We start from the raw sequence: 18,781 nt of genomic DNA, 5'->3' as shown, positions 1-18,781 counted from the left end.
GATTAATTATATTGAGAATTAATCAAATTTGCAAAGTCCTTTTAGAGATATAAAATATAATTCACGGGATCCAGAGGGTAGAATGTGGATATCTTTGGGAACCAATATTCAGTCTATTTACTTCATTTGCCGAATGGTCTCTAAATGTAGAGTTCCCTGAATTTAAATTTAGGACTTAACTCTTCATGGCTTTTTATTTGTAATCTTTCATGTTTGTGTGCCTTGGGGTTTCAGCATTTGCTTATAAGCAAACTAAATTCTGACCCCCCCACCCCCCCACCCCCCACCCCCGTTGGAAGTAACTTCCCTGAAACCCCATTCACCTGCTGTCTGTTGGATGGCTGTGAAGAACTGGCTTTTTCCAGGCCAGGTTGGGAAGGACCTGAAGAGAGGCCCATTCTTTACTGTTAGGCTGTCCCGCCTGCTGCTGTTTATTCAGCAATTATTAGCACCAGGAACTGTGTGAGCATTCCACGGTTATTCCCACTCATTTTTATCCTGCAATTATCCCCATGTTACAGCTGAGAAAACCAAGGCTCAGAGACATCAGTAACAGGACCAACATTACACAGTTAAGCCACAGACTCCTAATACCAGACTTTGTAAAATGGGATCATTCCCAAGTCTGAGTCATGGATGGGTCTATTTTAAAGGGCAAATACAAGCTCACAAAATCCCAAGGTTGCATTATAATTACTTTCATCATATTATTATTATTTAAATATGTGCACAGATAATTAGATATTAACGCCTTATGCTTATGGCTCTCATAAGACTATAAAAGCAAAATAATGATATTAATAATTACATAAATAAAACTACAGACCCTTTAAAATGCTAATGCAGAGCATTACTTTAATGTAGAGGGTGATGCTGTTTGGTGGACATTAAATGACTGCTCACAACCTGGATGCAGTGCTGACCACCTGGCCTGGGGCCTTCAGCATCTGGTGCCTGGACACCGGGGTCCTCTGTGCAAACTCATTTCTCCCAACCACTGCCACGTTTGTCACACAGCAGCACACATATCCTTTGGGCTTCACCTGGCGAGATTGTCATTGATTTTTTTTTGACTCTGCCTCTTTTTCTCCCCTAACTGTAACTGCTGCGTGCTCTGGGAGGCAGACTCCAAGTCCAGATTCACTACAGGGAGCAATCACGGCATGTTAGGAGTCACAGCTGAGGGAGGTCAGGAAGGAAGCAGGAAGGCGCAGAGGGAGCAGCTGGCTGTGCCGCAGTCCTGGGAAGGCCTCTGCCAACCTGCTCTGCTGGAGTGGCTCCTCAGAGTGGCCCTGGCTGGGGGTGACCTGGGTCCCCTGGATGATCACTGGGTGTGGGCCACCCCTGAAAGAGAGGGGAGGTGACCTTACATGAGGCAGTTTTGTCCAGCCAATGCAGGAGACTGGCAGCTAAGAGCCATCTTTCCACTTGCTCCTGCAGCTGGGAAGTAAGTCCTTGCCTCTGAAGAGGGATGTGGGCAGCAGCAGTGTCCAGCATACTGGCCCACAATAAATCGTGCAGGGCACCCATGGGATGTAAACAAATCCAGGTGGCCACTGAAATTGCCAGGGGGACTTTGATTAGAAAATCTTTGAAATGATCCATAATATCCTCACACTGATATTTTTAATTCTCACAAAAATATGTAATTGTGTAAATTCCCACAGAGATCAACAGAGACCTCAACCACGTACTCACAGACCTCTAGGGTTCCTCAGACTGGATTCTGAGAAAGGAGAACATTAGGAGGCAGCTCCTCTCATTCCCTCTGCCGTGGATCTCTGTATAAACCTGACAAGTGTCCACTGCATGACAGTCACAAAGCTTTATTAAGACTTCCTTGGGTCGTGGTAATGCCAATTTCCAGATCCTCTCATGATGTATGTTGAACATCCGGGATAGAAACGTTCCTTTTCGGAGCATCTGTGCTCCGGATTTGATCAGGTGAATATTAAGAGATGGACGCTTTGCTAGATGTGTTCTGGTGGGGGTGACACCCAAGTGGACACATATCCATGCAAATAATAGCACAGCTTGAATGAGGTCCTGGGAAAGTTTGATGGAGAGTCAGGGGCATCCAGAAGGTTTACCCAAAAAGGAGTACTGAGGAGACAAGAGAAAAAGGCAAAGGGATCCAGCACAAAAGCACCTTGGGCATGACGAGTAATGTGGGAGATTTGCCAAAGGGTAGGTGGGGCAGTAGTGAGAAGGACACCCTCTGAGAGGGAGGGGAAGAGACTGCAGGCTGACTAAGCAATCAGAGCTGCGCTTCTGGCTGCCATTCTCCTGGCCCTTTCCTTCCCTTGTCTCATCTTATCCTCATGCATGGTCGTGAAACCACTAGAAGACAACTCTGCAGGACAGGGATGGTGTCCTTGTCCACTGCCCAATGCCCAGTGCCCAGCACCTGACCCATCAGGTGGTTCAGTAAACGTGTTTCACAGATAGGGAATCAGGATCAGAGTACAGCAACTTCCTCAACTTGCACAGAGCACAGGTGACAAGCCTCCTCTGCCAGATGGCACCACTGTTCCCTCACTCCTTCTCCATGAGGCTACAGTAATAACTAAAGTGGGGGTTTCACACTCAGGGACGCTTCTGTGGCCACAGGGAGGCTGGAAGAGGCCAGCCTGTGTGTGTGTGTGAGATCTCAAATTCCTAGCAGGGACATCCTTTCAGTGTCAGCCGGTAACACAAAATTTCTCTTATTATCTCCCAAGTCTCTTCTCAAGAGTGTGGGGTCTCAGGAATGGAAAAGGTTGACTTTCTACTGCTTATAAGAGCTGTTACTTTGCATTTAAATGACACCATTTAAGAAGCAGCATTCCCAGGAACCTTATTTGTTGCTAATGTGCTGAGCACCTTAAGACACGCTTCCCTGTACAGGTCATTTGGAGTTTCATTACTTAATAATTTGAAAGCTTTTTATGGAAATCAGTGGATAAAGGGAGATGATGAAGCAAAATGTTATTATATTTAAGGACCCAGAAAAACAGGCTGCCAGCACAATACCTGGTTCAGAAACTCCTGAGTGGAGAAAGGGAAAAGGAAATCTTGAAGTGCTGATGAATTCTCATTTCTTTTGAAACTGCGTTTATTTTAAAGATATTCCTTGCCTAACAAAGCCTAACAGGCTTTGAAATTGTCAAGTAAAGAACTCATGGGCTGTCTTCTGAAATCAGGCCCTGCAAGTGGCTTTCCTGTCTCCTCTGCCCACACTCCTGGCCACTGCCTGGGCTCCTGCCTACCAGCCCTGCTCCTTCCCTCACCCCGAACAGTGCCTAGCTCAAACCTTCATCGCCGTCCAGCTGAGAAAACCAGGGAAGCAACCTTGAATATGGCCTTTTCTTTTCTCTTTCCATATTTCTTAAATGGCAATGTGGTTCAAAATACAGGATACATAAGAGTACACAGGGGAAAGTCTTGGCCTTTTCTTTGCTCCCTGGTTAACTGGCTCCCTTCCCTTGAGGCAACCTATTTTTGTCAATTTCTTAAAATTCCTTCCAGAGATATTTTATGCACTAGAAACATACACACATTGTCTTTATCTCCATCCTTTCTTTGCACAGTGGTTGATGGATTCTTATACAAGTAGGTGACTATACAAACTGTTCTGTACCTTGCTTTGTAAGTTGACTATATCTTAGGATCTCATTTGTGATATGACTCTTAATGATGAGGCCAAAGACCATCAATGTGAAACAGAAAAGATACAAAATACAGGTGGGGTGTGTGTGTGTGTGTGTGTGTGTGTGTGTGCGCACGCGCGCGCCTGCGAAGGTTATGATCTCAATGATGTGATGAAGACATACAAATGAATATACCAACTGACAACAGCTGCTGGGTAACGATGGTAGGATTATGGGAAATTCTTTTTGCTTTCCCTCTCTCTCTCTCTCTCTCTCCCCCCCCTTCCCCACTCCCTAAAATGTTTTATTTTAATCATAAAGACCTCCTTTTAGGATGTAAGGTGCATCCTCACTTTGGCAGAGTGTGTTCCTGGCCTTTTTCGTTTGCATTAGCATCTCCATCTGTAAATACTTGAATCCCTTCATCAATGAAGACTTCCTCCACCACTCCGCCTAAAATTGCCACATTTCTTCTTCTCCCGGATCCTGTTCTTCCCTCTCATTTCCCCCTGCTTTATGTTCCCCAGAGAAGCAGACAACTCTGACATACTGTGTGCTGTAGTTTGGACCTAGAATGTTCCCAGAGGTTCATGAATTGGAGACTTGGTCCCCAGGCTATGGCGCTATTGGGAGGTGAGGAAACCCTTAGGAGGTGGGGCCTGGTGAACGGAAGTTACGTCATGGGGGGGGGGTGTCCTCGAAGGGGATATCGGAACCCTGGTCCCTTCCTCTCTCTCTTCTGCTTCTCGGCCACAGTGAAGTGAACCGGCCTCCTCTGCCACACACTCCGGTCGTGATGTAGTGAGCGTCGGGGCCTAGAGACCAGCAAGCCTTGCCTCCTCGCACTCCTCAGATATTTTGTCACAGTGATGGGAAGCTGACTCGCACTGTCACTGTTCCTTTGTTTATGACTGCCTCTCGCACTGGAATCAAAGTTTTGCAAGGACAGAGCTGGGTGTCGTTTTTGTTCAGGACTCTGCGCCCAGCACCTACAGTGGAGCCTGGCACAGGTTGGGGCCTCCATCGGGAGCTGCTGGAGGAATACGAATTGCTGTTTGGCCCCAGCAACGCCGGTACCCACGGGCAGCCGTGCTCTCTCTCCCCTTCCATATTCTTGGAAGGCTGGAAGGCCACTTGCCCACCCCGCAGAGTGTAGGTCTGACACCCCTCTTCTCCCCTCTCAAGGACTCCACAAGGGCACACCCTGTCCCCAGCCCTCTCTGTTTCCCGTCTGTGTTGGATAGCACTCTTGGATGTACAAACTTACCCGCATTTCTCTCATCTTTTTTTTAAAAAATGCGTGTTCTTCCCACTACAGCCCTTTTTCTTGACTTTGTTTCACAGGAAACTCCACAAAGAGAGCTGCCATGGCTCGCCGACTCCACTGCTCCACCTTCTTGCTGCTCCTGCACCTGCTTCAGTTGCTTTTTCAGTGGCCAGAGGTGGCCATTGTTGGGGGGCAGCAGAGGTGGTAGGGGCAGCTCGGGGTGCCCTACTATTTCCCTGGCCTTTTCTTCAGAGGCTGCTTGGCTCTTCCCCATCCTCCTCTCTGCCTCCCCTCACTCCCAGATAAGCTACCCTGTGATTCCACTGTCTACCTGCTGATAACTAAACTTCCTATCTCTCCTATCTCCGGCCTAGACTTCTCTCTTGGTGTCCAGTCCAGCATATCCAGTGGCTTCCTGGACACCTCCCCCTGGGATCATACTTGAGCCCCACGTCTAGTCCATCCCCATAACCTGTCGAGTCTTCCTTGAACACACACATACATCTGGCATCCCATGCTTCTCAGCCCTCCATTGCTCTTCCCTGTCCAGTGTCACCTACCTGGTCACTGCGATGGCTTCCTACCAGTGTCCCTGCTTCCCCTCTTGCCTTACTACAGTTCACTCTCCCACAGCAGCCAGCAGAATCCCCCTGCAAATGTCTATCACATCACATCATCTTCTGCTTACCAGCCCCTTGCTGGGTCCCCATCCCATTGCCCTCAGAACAAGGGACCTCCTAGAATCTCCCCCCGGGATGGTGGTGAAGACCAGGGGCTTCACTTGCTTGTCATCATTAATTGTTTAATTAACTAATTCATTTTTCATTCCTTAAACATTCCCCACAGACCTCCCACAGGTCAGCCTGGTGCTGGGGATACAGGGAGGACACAGTCCACCACTGGCTTTAGAGACAGGACCCATCCTCAGGAGGGAGGATGGAGATGGAAAAACAGCAAGGAGACCTTTAAGACCACAGATGTGCTCCCAGGAGAGGGAGGCACAGCAGCCAGTCCTGGCCTGCCTCATGCTCCCTGGCTCCTGTCTGGAAGCAGATGGCTCCTGCTTAGCACCTTGTCGCTTGTTTGGATTTGGTGTCACCTGCAGGATGCTGGACTATCCCCTGGAACAGCCCCCTTTTTCTTCTCAGCTCCGGCCTGGGCACTAAGGTTTTCCTAATCACTGGAGATAAGATAAAAGGTAGAGAGGAGCAGCTGCAGAAGGGCTGTGTGAGGCTGGGGAGATGGGAGACACCCTCACCCCATCCCACTGACCTCTTCAGATTAAGAGCAGAAGCAGGTTTTGGTGAACATTACAAAGAATACAACAAAAATCCAGAAAATAAAGTTAGACCCAAGACTGGTTCTTCAGTAACCAAGGGACAAGCTAGTAGTCAGTACCAGCACAGAAGGTATGGGGTGGTGCAGGACTTCAGAGCTAACTGGCCCCCATGGTCGGCTGTGGCTGGAGAGACGGTAGGAAGGCCAGGGCAGCTCTGAGGGTCCTTCCGCTCCAGCTTCAGAAATGCCAAGCTGCTTCCACAAAGCCGTCTCAGGAGAAAATCGTTATCTACAAGCATTATGCAATTTTCCCATCGGAATTACAGGCTGTGTTTGAAAAGAAATAAAAAGAAATTGAATTTGAAATGCTTCTGTGCAAACGCATCCTATTCTTGTGGATCTGTTAATGGGCTTCAGATACCTTCTGTGACTTTGAAATAGCTGATCAGACAGCAGCTTGCGATGGCTTCCCGGGGGACAAGGCTTAGAACGGGCACTTACACATGGCAGCAGGGCCACTTGAATGCCCTCCTGAGGAAGGCCCAGAATCCGTGAGCTTGGAGCTTGGTTTCTAATGTTATCTCTGTGTGGCTTCCCTTCTCTCTCCTTCTACAGCCTGGCAGCTGAGGCTGATGCTCTCACCTGCTCCTCAGGTGCTCTCCGCTAATGCCCAGATCAGTATCATGTCACACAACTCTGGATTCATCCTAAGCCATGTAGGGCAGGCAGATTGGCACTCAGAAGGACACCAGCCCCTTCCTGGTCCTACCCTCTCATTCATTCAATAAATATTGATGGAGGACATTCTCAGCAAGGATCTCAACATAGATAGTACAGCAGTGAACAAAATGGACAAACATCCTTGTCCTCCTCAAGCTCCTAGTCCAGCAGAGAGAGAGAGGGGTAATAAAAAGTAATGAGCAACTTTGGATTAGGCAGAGGGGAGCTAAGGGAGTGGAGGGGGCAAGGGGGCAACGGGGTGTGAATGATAGCATAATGAATCAGACATTATTACCTTATGTACTTATATGACTACATGCCCAGTGTGATTCTGCATCATGTACAACCAGAAGAATGAGAAGTTATACTCCATTTATGTATGATGTATCAAAATGCATCCTACTGTCATGTGTAACTAATTAGAACAAATCTTTAAAAGTAATTTTAAAAAACAGTAAATTGTTATGGAGAAGAGGTATTCAGATACAGGGATGGAGGTGCTGAGTTAAGGAAGGGGCAGGTAACAGCTGTGGTCATCAGTGAAAAGGTGACATTCGAGCACAGACTTAGATGAGGCAAAGGATCAGTTGCTCTGATATCTGGGATAACAACCTTCCAGGTGCAGAGAACAGCAAGCACAATGTACCTGGCATGCCTGGAAAAAGTAAAAAACCTGAGATGCTGAGACAAAGTGGGTGAAGGGACAAAGAGTAAGAGATGAGGTTAGTGAAGTCATGGGGAGGAGAAGCAGGTTGGGAAGGGCCTTAGGGGCCATCACAAGGTCCCCATTTATTGTGAGATGCAAGGCCAGTGTACAGGTTTGACCAAAGGAATGTCATGATATGGCTGTTGCATGAAGAGAAGATGGAGGAAGGTGTATTAGTCTGCTTTCATTGCTGTAATGTAAAACGTGAGGTAACTAGCTTTATAATGAAAAGAGATTTATTTACCTCTCAGTGTTGGAGATTGACAGTTCAGTCTTGAATTTAGTTTCATTTTCTGGGTCTTTATCATGTTCATAAGGTACGTGCATCAGTTCAGTTCTGGCAAGGGCCTTTCAGTGGCATGAGGTCATGGTAGATAGCAATGGAGGAAGCTTGTGCAGAAGCCGGTGATCCCATCTTGACACAGGAAGCCAGACACAATCTGGGCAGGCCCCAATCTTTCATAACCATCTACTCACAAGAACTAACCAGGGTCCCACAAGAAATACCTTAGTCCTTTTAAAGGGCATGCTGTCAATTGACCTCCCACTAGGCTCCACCTCCCAAGGTCCACACCCTCTCCCAACACTTCCCTGGGAAGCAAGCCTCCAACACACAAAACTTCAGAGGACACTAGACCACCGCAGAGGGTGAGGGGGGAAGCAGAGGGACCTCTAGGAAATAATGACAGAAACCCAGGTGACAATGGTGGCTTGGGCCAGGATGGTGACAGGCAAATGATGACAGTGAAGATATTCTGGAATTGGAGTTGACAGATGTGCTGCTGGGTTGGATGTAGGGTGTGAGAGAGAGGCGCCAAGGACCAACACCTGGAACAACAGTATTGCCGTTCAATGGGATGGGAAGAATGAGAGATTCTGGATTTGAGGAGGGGAAGATTGAGAGTTTGGTTTAAGTCACACTGTCAAGTTCAAGACATTAATTAGGCATCCAGATTAAAATGATGGGCAGGGACAGAAGATTAAAATCTAGCTATATCAAACACTGCTGACTGTCATGGAAGCCGAGGGCTGGGCGCTGACATTGGCTTTGGCCCAGGTCACAGGTGAACACAACAAGAGCAGTTCCAGAGGAGAGGAAAGTCCCAGTTACTTCATCTGAGAGAAGGGGACCATATGCCTGTCAACCTCAGAGGGACACAGTGCAGACCACATGAGATCATCGGCAAACTGTGAAATGCCACCAAAGATGAGCTATCTGGCTTTATTTACAATTTGAGAGAGCCAGAGCCTGATGGGAGGCTACCGTTGAGCACTATTGACTTTAAAGATGCTTATAGCCCTGATATCACCTCATAAAATGGCTCATTTCCTGCTGCTCATCACCAGGACACTCATCAAGGGAGGAGAAAGTTACCTTCAGAGGTGGATGCTATCAGGACTGGTTTTTCTGTGGGTGGTAAGTGGGAATTCTGGGAAAGGGCAGAAGCAATAATGGACCTAAATGGTGCTCACTGGGATCTGTGTGCCCTCCCAGAGGAAACCGGGTGAGCCTGTGCCTCAAAGGGACTTTTGGGAGAAAACTGCCACCAGGATCAGCCACATTCTTACTGAAACATGAGGAACAGGAAGAATGTCAGGGAAGGTGGAAAGAGCATGAGTTTGGGGATCAGAAACACCATACTGGAGCCGTGGTTCCTGGGTGGTCTTGAACAAGTCACTTGTCATCTCTGAGCTTCAGTTTCCTCGTCTGCAATAGAAAGGATAATAGCTGTTCCCAAAAGTTTCTGAACACAGTGGCACACGCCTGTAATCCTAGCAACTCAGGAGGCTGAGGAAGGAGGAGCTCAAGTTTGACACCAGTCTTAGCAACTGAGCAAGACCCTATCTCAAAATATATTTTTTTATAAAATGGCTGGTGATGTAACTCAGTGGGAAAGCACTTGCCTAGCATGTTTGAGGCCCTGGGTTTAAAAAGAAATAAGCTGATAAATGAGAAAGTGTGCAGTACACGGATGGGTGTCTATGTCTGCCAGGCACTGGACCACTGCATGGTCATCAGGTCCCCCCCGTAGTAGTAAACAGTGTCTCTCCAACTCGGCAAGCCTGGTCCTCCCCTCTGTCATCAAAGCTGGTTCTCAGGACAGCATGAACTTCAGCAGTATGGCGAACACTGTGATGGGAACACCTGCCAGCGTGACTGTACTGTGCAGAACTCAGGGTCAGCCGGGACATGCCATGTGGACAGCAGAAGCATGCGAGGTGGGGCTGGTTCTCTACCCTTCCCCTCTGCCTGGGTTCTCTGGAGTCAGACTGAGGTTTAAACCCTAGCTCAGCCTAAATTCACCATTCAGTGAAATTAACCTGGACAAATGAAAGTGTTTCTAAGTTTAAAAATCTGTACCTGCCTTGCCAATGTGCCGTGAGGACTGAGGTGCTATATATAGATAATTAGCAAGGTGCCTAGAGCGTAAATCAGTACCAGTTCTTATTTCAACCTATTTCAATTCCTTTCCCTCCCTGATCAAGGAATCACATCCCACTTCCGCTCCTGGGGGAAGTAGGCATGGAGGGGCTTCAGGGAAATTGGCTGAGCTCACTCCAAGACCGAAGGTCAGGGCAGCTTTGCCTGCATGACAGCAAGAGAAGGGCCTTTAGATGAGGAAACTGTTGTGCGGTTCACGACTGGGAGTTGTCAAAAAGTTGGGAGCCAGGAAGGTGCAGGAACAGAGCAGTCAAGGAACCAGGCAGGGAGGAAGTGACAGACTAGCAGTCTCTGGTTCGGGCATGGCTGAGGTGCTCAGAACTCCCTCTCACAGGGTGCCCACTCTGGAGTCCATAGGAGGACCAGTGCAGGGTAAGGGTCCCTGTCCTGACTCCAGTCCACTTTCTTACTCCCTACTCTGCGTAGACTTGCATCACCTGACTCTGATGTCATTTTTGCCTCCAGCCTTCCCAGTCTCATTGTCACGCAGCATGAACCCTCCTCACTCTGGATCTGACCTCAGCCACGGCCTGTTGGGGACTGTGCTGTTCCCATTTGGCACCAGGGGGTGTGTGGTACGAGTCCGGCTATCACATCTTGAATATGTTTTCCAAAAGTATAATGAAAGGTGGACATGAGTGACCTGCAGTTTCTTTGGGGTTTTTTATTTTAATTGGCATATCTTTGGGAAAGCATTAACGCCATCCAAACAAGACATGAACTGTGAATGCCTTGAAATACTTTATTTGAAAAGGGTCCTATGGGAGACGTAAAAGGGCTCTCAGGATCCCTGGAAGATCCTATCCTAAGTGCCTTAGAGACTTGTTAAAACAAGCTTTTCATTTAAGTCTAAAATATGGATCGCTTACTCTGAGTTTAAGTCCTTCATTCTTCAGAATGTGAAAGGCCTGATGCCCAGCAGCCCCATCCAAGGCTTGCCTGGCTACAGAAGCCTCCCGTCGGATGCTCCTGCAGACTGATAGCTTGTCTGCAAATGAGAAAAAGTCCTTCTGAGGTTTTATGGGTTTGTAGAAGCAACTGGGAACTTCTCTGTACCCGAACAGGGCAACTCGATTCTAACGCCAGCTCCGTCTGAATGTTCCCAAAAATAAGAATGATGACTACATTAATGAAACATTTCCTATGTGCCAGGCGCTGCCTCCACATGAACTATGTCATTCAGTCCCCTGACAACCACACATGGATCCCATTTGCAAGATGAGAAAATTAAGAGAGGTCCAGAGACTTGCCAGAAAACACAGAACTAGTAAATGGTGCAACCAGGATTTGAACTCAGTTCTGACTCTAGATCTTGTGCCCTCAACCACTCTACTTTCCTGCTACTGGATTAGTGAATACTAAAAGGATGCATAGGATCCAGTGTGCCCAAAGTTATAAGGACCTGAGCACACATACATTCTTACTGGGAGTATAAATTGGTACAGGCATTTGGAGGGCAATCTGGTAGGTGCTACCACAATTTTAAGTTTCTTCATCCTTTGATCATCCCTAGCAATCCATGACACAGGAACCCTTGGGTGTGTGAACAAAAAAATATGCATACAAGTCTTCATAGAAGCATCATTTGTGGAAAAAAATTAAATAGCCACTAACAATGTTAATTAAGTGGAAAACACCCATGCTATGGAATTCTATATGTCCATCACTAACAGTGGTGTGATTTGCCTTTTCAACAATTTGCGGAGCATCCATGGCCGTGAAGAAGTCAGCCTTCCTCCAATCTTGTATAACTTAGGCTGTATCAGAGCACTTTAATGTTTCAACAAAAACAAATGAGTTTTTTGAGTGAATGTTCCATTATGCTCTTTTCCTATTCTACTGAATAATACAAAGGATCACAAAAAGGAACAATAAGCATTGATAAGACAGATGTTGTATAATCCGAATGAAATGACTTATAGCAGAAGCTGTAATGGCCACGCATATGGACCTCCCATCCTTGGAGACTCCACGGATCTCAAAAATGCAGATAGAATTTCATCACCATAAATAAACGCTAATGGAGGGTCTAAACTATTGTTGTTGAGTTATATACGGCAAAAGCAAAATCAATATGTCATTAGCTAGGACCTGAATCAAGATTTAATTGTAAAGCAAGGTGAATCTGCAGGGCTAGCTCAGTGGTCACCTCAGCTCCACTCATATTGATTTTATTTTTTAGTGAAGTATTTCTTCAAGGGCAAAAGGATGTCAGCAGACAGTACCTCATTACTTGAATCTCATATCTCGCATTTCATTTTTATTTCTTGACCTATCTTGCCATAATTTGAAAGATTTCCAACACTTCAAATAATTTTAACAGAGAACTATGATATTTAGTATATATTGTAAATAGCCTACAGTACGTACTGATGGAAATATTCTTGTGATATGGTACTAAGGAAAAATGCTAAAGTCATGGTGCAGAACAAGATTTTCGGTATGATGCAATTCTGTGGGAAAAGCTACATATAGTACATATATGCACACACACAGAGTTGTGTAAGCACAGTAAAAGGTCTGGAAAGGTCCATGCCAAACTGTAACATTCTGCAGAAGGAGAAGGAAACAGAAGGAAGGGTAGAAGTTGAAGTAGAATGTACTCAACATTTACACTGTGTGCTTCTGCAATGCTAAAATTTTCTACAATAAGTGTATATTATTCTAGAAAATTAAAGAAAAAAATGTAGACCAGAGTTAGATGATGAGGACCACATGGGAAGCAAGAAGCAATGATGGACCTTGTGGGGAGCCTTTGGTGGCTCTGGGTTGGGAATGGGTATGATCAGATTTACGGACTTGAACACAGTATCTGGCGTGATGGGGTGGGAGCCGGAGGAAGGTGGTGTCACCCCATGTCAGGTTCAGGCAGTGGCAGATATGCACGAAACCCAGACGGGATGTGCTGGGGAAGGAACAGGGTTCTGGGGCAGATGAAGGGGTTCATGTGAGACTGGAGGTTATGGGAGATACAGAGCTAGCACCCAGGAGACAGCTCCTGTTCCACCTGACTTCATGGTAAACAGCCTCTGTCAGTTGTTCACCAGATACAGATGAGGAAGCATACACGATACGCAAATAAATCTTCCAGGAGAAATGCAACCACCCAGGTTGGGCTAGGAGATGCTTTTCCTGTAGACCTATGAACACAGGGACAAGTATCCATCTGAAGATTCCTCCAACCAAAATGGGTACACCAGGGAGCCCGCCCTCAGCAAGGGTCTGGGAACTTGCCAACGTGTTCTGTGGGCCTGGCTTCCGCCCTTCACCTCACCCAGCACTATCTGTACAAGCCCCAGCCAAGCTGGATCTGATGCGCCCCCTTTCTCTCAGGGGCCCACCACCCAAAGACTCCTTCCCTGTTGGTGGAAGAAGCACTCTGGACCCGAAGGTTACTTTATCATTTTAGGGCCTGAGTCTGGAAGACACCTCAGATCTCTTTCCTTCCAGTTTAGGGCTGTGGGTTTTCTGAGCAAGTTATCCAACCAAGGGGAGGTGCACCAATTCAACCCAAATGTTCTACTGCCAGGCACAGCTGGATTAGGGCACAGCTGTGAACTAGCCACATGAGTCTCTGTTCCCTGGAACTCAGGGATCTCTTCAATTGGCAACTAAATTCTTCTTTCCCCAGTTGGCGACATTCTGGAATTTTCTATGCAATGGTGTCTGGGCACTGCTGGGATCAGGGGAATCCATAAACAGATGATTACTCTGGGGAAACCCCTGCCAAAGCAGAATTTGGGGTTCTGCAAGCCTTAATCCTTGCAAACCATGATGCCCTCCACCCCCAGTGGGTAACTGAAAACAAAAGCCCAACCAAACTTCAAAATCAAGCAACATCAACAGGGTTCAAATTTTTGCCTTATGATGACCACTTAATGCTTTCTTCAAAGTGTTAATTATCAAGTTCTTTCTTTTAGGTTTTAGGTTCCCCATACTTTAATAGTGCTCTGTACACTGTCCAAAGCAAAGCAGAGCAGTATGTCATGAGTGTAACAAAGTATGGAGGGCTCAGGTTCTGTTCTGGCCTCCATGTCCAAGGAATGGAGGAGGGACTCTGAGGGTGACAGTGCTTGGGTTCAAGTGTAGGCTGCACCGTGGCTCCTGCTGACTCTGCTGGCCTGAAGCAGGCCCCCACTCATGGCTGTATACAGAGCACTTGACTTGGCCCTTCAGGCTGGACATGATATGGAAATCTGGCTCATTAAGGTGAAGTCCAAGTCAGAGCTCTGGTTCCAATAGGGAAGGAGTGGGCTGAGCTGGAGGCCAAAGGTGTGGCTCTGTGGGCTCATCAGTGCCCAGACTGCACCAGGCACTACTGGACATTAAGTCCTGCCTCCTGGTGTTGCTGAGGCTGTGGGACAAGATGGCTCCATGATGGTACTGGTAGAGTCTCTAGCAGGCGAGGAAATGGGGATTGATGATGTCACCATGTCAAATCCCTTATGTGTCCATGAACCCAGCTTTGTTCACTAAACATCTCTGGTTCTGTTTTGCAGAGTGATGAGGTCCTCACTGTCATCAAAGCCAAAGCCCAGTGGCCAGCCTGGCAACCTCTCAATGTGTAAGTAGCACAGACTCTGGCCCCACCCTGCCCCCTCCTGCCTGATGGCCACAGTGTTGGTCAGCTTTTCATCACTGTGACAAATACTTGAAAGGAACAACTTAAAGGAGGCAAGATATATTTTGACTTATGGTTTCAGAGTTTTCAGTCCATGGTTAGCTGACTCCAAGGTAGAAACATCATGGTGGAAAGGTGTGGTGGAAGAAAGCTGTTCAGCTCATGGCAGCTAGGATACAGAAAGAGAGAAATGAAGGGGCAGGGACAAAATATCGTCTCTTCTTCAAACCATGCCTAACCTGCCTAGGTTTCCACCAACTCCCAATAGTCCATTCAAATTATTAATCCATCAAATGAATTGATCCACTGATGAGGTTAGAGCATTCATAATTCAGTAATTTCCAAAAAGACCCACTTCTGAACATTATTGCATTGGGAATTAAGCCCTTGACACACAAGACTTAGGAACATTCCGGATCCAAGTCATAACACCTCCACATACCACTTGTGTCACTGGAGTCAGTAATAGCTATCAGGTGAGCAAGCAGGTGAGATGCTGCCAATGTACAGAATACGTGCCTCTGTCTTCTCAGCTTGGTCTCTGCTTACCCCAGTGGTCCTTGGAATGCACAGGTATACTCCTCTAAGCAAGTGTGAGTCATGGAAAGCCAGACTCACACAAGGTCCCATTCTCTATCCCTTGGAGATTTCATCTGCCCCAGAGTCTTTGGTGACAATTCCCAAAACTAGCTTCCCAGTTAGATGATTTGGATGGATGGATGCATGGGTGGGTAGATGGATGGATGGATGGAGGGAGGGAGGGATGATGATGGATGGATGATTAATGGATGGATGGATGATAGATGAATAGATAGGTCAGTAGGTAGATATAGTGATATACCCATCAGTTTCTTGGACACTTCTCCTTGAACTCATGTTCAAAATGGAACCCATCACCTTCACACAAACCTGCTCTTCTCCATGTGGAGAAACATCAATAGTACAGTGAGCCGTGAAGTCCTATTGATTCTACCTTCTTATCTCAAAAATCAGTCCTTACCTGGCCATTCTCCTGCCATTAGCTCAAACTACCATTTTTCTCCCCTAGACTATTTCACAATTCTTTCCTCTTTTATTATGTCCCCCAATTCAATTCCTCATTATCACTGTTACTATAGTGATCTTTCAAGAATCCAAACCTGATGTGTTCTTCCTTTCTTAAAATCTTCCTGTGACCCTTATCCTCCAGGATCAAGTCCACACTCCTTAGTTCAGCTTCACAGGCTAAACATAACACATTCAGCCCTGGCCTCCTTTTCCTACGGGCTTCCCAGTCTGCACCTCCTCTTTGGCCACCCTGAATTCTATGCAATTCCTTGAACAAGTTTTGTTTGTTATTGTTGCTGTTTGTTTGTTTCTTTTTTGGTACCAGGGATTGGACTTGGGGCACTTGACTACTGAGCCACATCCCAGCCCTATTTTGTATTTTTTTCTTTTCTTTTTTGATTCATTGTATACGGGAGTACAACTTTCATTTCATTTCTCTGGTTGTACATGAAGTAGAGTCACACTGTTTGTGTAATCATACATGTACATAGGGTAATGATGTTTGTCACATTCTATTATCTTTCCTTCCCCCTGCACCCCCACCCCTCATTTTCCTCTACACAATCCATCCTTTCCCCATTCTAGCCTTCCCCCACCCCGTTTCGTATCATCATCCACTTATCAGAAAAATCATTTAGCCTTTGGTTTTTTGGGATTGACTTATTTCACTTAGCATGATATTCTCCAACTATTTACCTGCAAATGCCATAATTTTATTCTTCTTTATGGCTCATTAATATTCCAATGTGTGTGTGTGTGTGTGTGTATAGACCAAGGAGTGGGATAGCTGGGTCAAATGGTGGTTCCTTTCCAAGTTTTCTAAGGAATCTCTACACTGCTTTCCAGAGTAGATGCACCAATTTTCAAACCCACCAGCAATGTATGAGTGTACCTTTTTCCCTACATCCTTGCCAACACCTATTGTTACTTGGATTCTTGATAATAGACATTCTAATTTGGGTGAGATGAAATCTTCAGGTAGTTTTGATTTGCATTTCTCTTATTACTAGAAATGTTGAACATTTTTTCATTTATCTATTTATTGTTTGTGGATCTTCTGTGAAGTGTCTGCTCATTTCCTTAACCCATTTATTGATTGGGTTATTTATATTATTGGTGTTAAGTTTTTTGAGTTCTTTATAAATTCTGGAGATTAGTGTTCTATCCAAAGTGCGTGTGGCAAAGATTTTCTCCCACTCTGTAGACTCTCTCTTCACATTGTTGGTTGTTTCCTTTGCTGAGAAAAATCTTTTTAGTTTGACTCTATCCCATTTATTGATTCCTACTTTCATTTCTTGTGCTTTGGGAGTCATGTTAAGGAAGTTTGGTCCTAAGCCACCTTGCAGGGTCTCAGGCCTAATTCCAGGTTCTTGATTCATTTTGAGTTGAGTTTTGTGCAGGTGAGAGATAGGGGTTTAATTTCATTGCTGCATATGGATTTCCAGTTTTCCCAGCACCATTTGTCGAACAGGCTATCTTTTCTCCATTGTATGTTTCTGGCACCTTTGTCTAGTAGGAGATAACTGTATTTATATGGTTTTGTCTCTGTGTCCTCTATTCTGTACCATTGGTCTACCTGTTTATTTTGATGCCAATACCATGCCATTTTTGTTACTATTGCTCTGTAGTATAGTCGAAGGTCTGGTATTGTGATGGTACCTGCTTCACTCTTCCTGCCAAGAATTGCTTTGGCTATTCTGGGTCTCTTATTCTTCCAAAATGAATTTCATGATTGCTTTCTCTATTTCTATGAGGTATGTCATTGGAATGTTAATTAGAATTGCATTGAATCTGTATAGCAGTTTTGGTAGTATGGCCATTTTGACAATATTAATTCTGCCTATCCAAGAACATGGGAGATCTTTCCATCGTCTAAGGTTTTCTTTCATTTCTTTTTTTTCCCGATGCTGGGAATTGAACCCAGGGCTTTGTGTTTGTGAGGCAAGCATTCTACCAACTGAGCTACATCTCCAGCCCTAATTTCTTTCTTTAGTGTTCCATAGTTTTCATTGTAGAGGTCTTTCACCTCTTTTGTTAGATTGATCCCCAACTATTTTTTTTTGAGGCTATTGTGAATGGGTAGTTTTCCTAATTTCTTTTTCAGAGAATTCATCACTTATGAATAGAAATGCATTAGATGTATGAGTGTTGATTTTATCTCCTGCTACTTTGCTGAATTCATTTATGAGTTCTAGAAGTTTTCTGGTGGAATTTTTTGGCTCCTCTAAATATTTTCTTTAGAGACAGGGTCTCACTGAGTTGCTTAGCACCTTGCTTTTACTGAGGCTGGCTTTGAACTCACAATCCTCCTGTCTCAGCCTCTCAAGCCACTGGAATTACAGACATGCACCACCGTGCCTGGCTCTTGAACAAGTTTTGATTTCCACTCATCCTTTAAAGATGCAAGGTCTGGAAGTTCCTGGTCAACTATCAGAAAATGGTTTGTGAATGACTTGACTAGCCCCTGTATGTAGTAGTCTGCATCCATTAACCATTGTATTGATGCAGACAGCAACAACGTGGGGAATGTGTGAGATCCTGCTCGGTGGCAGAAAAAGCAAATGCAAAATAATGGAAAGGAAGTATAGGACATTAAAAGGAAGGCTCCCCAGCATGGGGCAGCAGGAGCAGAGGGAGGAGGGGCCCTTGTACATGACCAGCTGGGAGAAGGAAAGCTGTTGCCAGGCAACTGGCACCTACCCACTTAACCAGTCAGTGAATCCCCTACTATGTGCCAGCCCTCTATACACAGCTCCCACTCTTTGGATCACCCAGCCAAGATGGAAGACAGTTAACAGAATTCTACCACTTCAGGTCTACACTTCGCATAAATCCAGAAGGCACCAAGTACACAGAATGTATATAATATGATGTCATCATGGTAGCCTGGTACACTCCAGGGTTTTCAGTTTTAGGATGAGGATATGAGTAGCTCTGTAAGCTCAGGGAAGGGGTGGAGAGAGTTCTGCCAAGGCTTTGTGCAGAAGGTACATGGCTGAGTCTGAAAGGATGCTCCTTGCCCTGGTCAGGACTGGCCCAGGTCTGTGTGGAACTGAGGCAGCTGACCATG

General features: G+C 45.9%; 1 protein-coding gene across 1 annotated transcript in view; it reads left to right on the top strand.

Moving 5' to 3' along the window:
• Window positions 1–18,781, top strand: part of Spon1 (spondin 1) — a 287,820-nt gene that overhangs the window by 238,765 nt on the left and 30,274 nt on the right. The window contains exon 7 of the mRNA XM_047518332.1: window positions 14,543–14,607. Coding sequence (XP_047374288.1) covers window positions 14,543–14,607 — 65 coding nt within the window. The remainder of the gene's footprint in view (window positions 1–14,542; window positions 14,608–18,781) is intronic.

Source organism: Sciurus carolinensis, chromosome 11 (genome assembly GCF_902686445.1).
Source record: "Sciurus carolinensis chromosome 11, mSciCar1.2, whole genome shotgun sequence".
Lineage (NCBI taxonomy): Eukaryota > Metazoa > Chordata > Mammalia > Rodentia > Sciuridae > Sciurus > Sciurus carolinensis.
The sequence above is the reverse complement of the archived record's forward strand: the minus strand, read 5'-3'. Positions and strand labels throughout refer to the sequence as shown.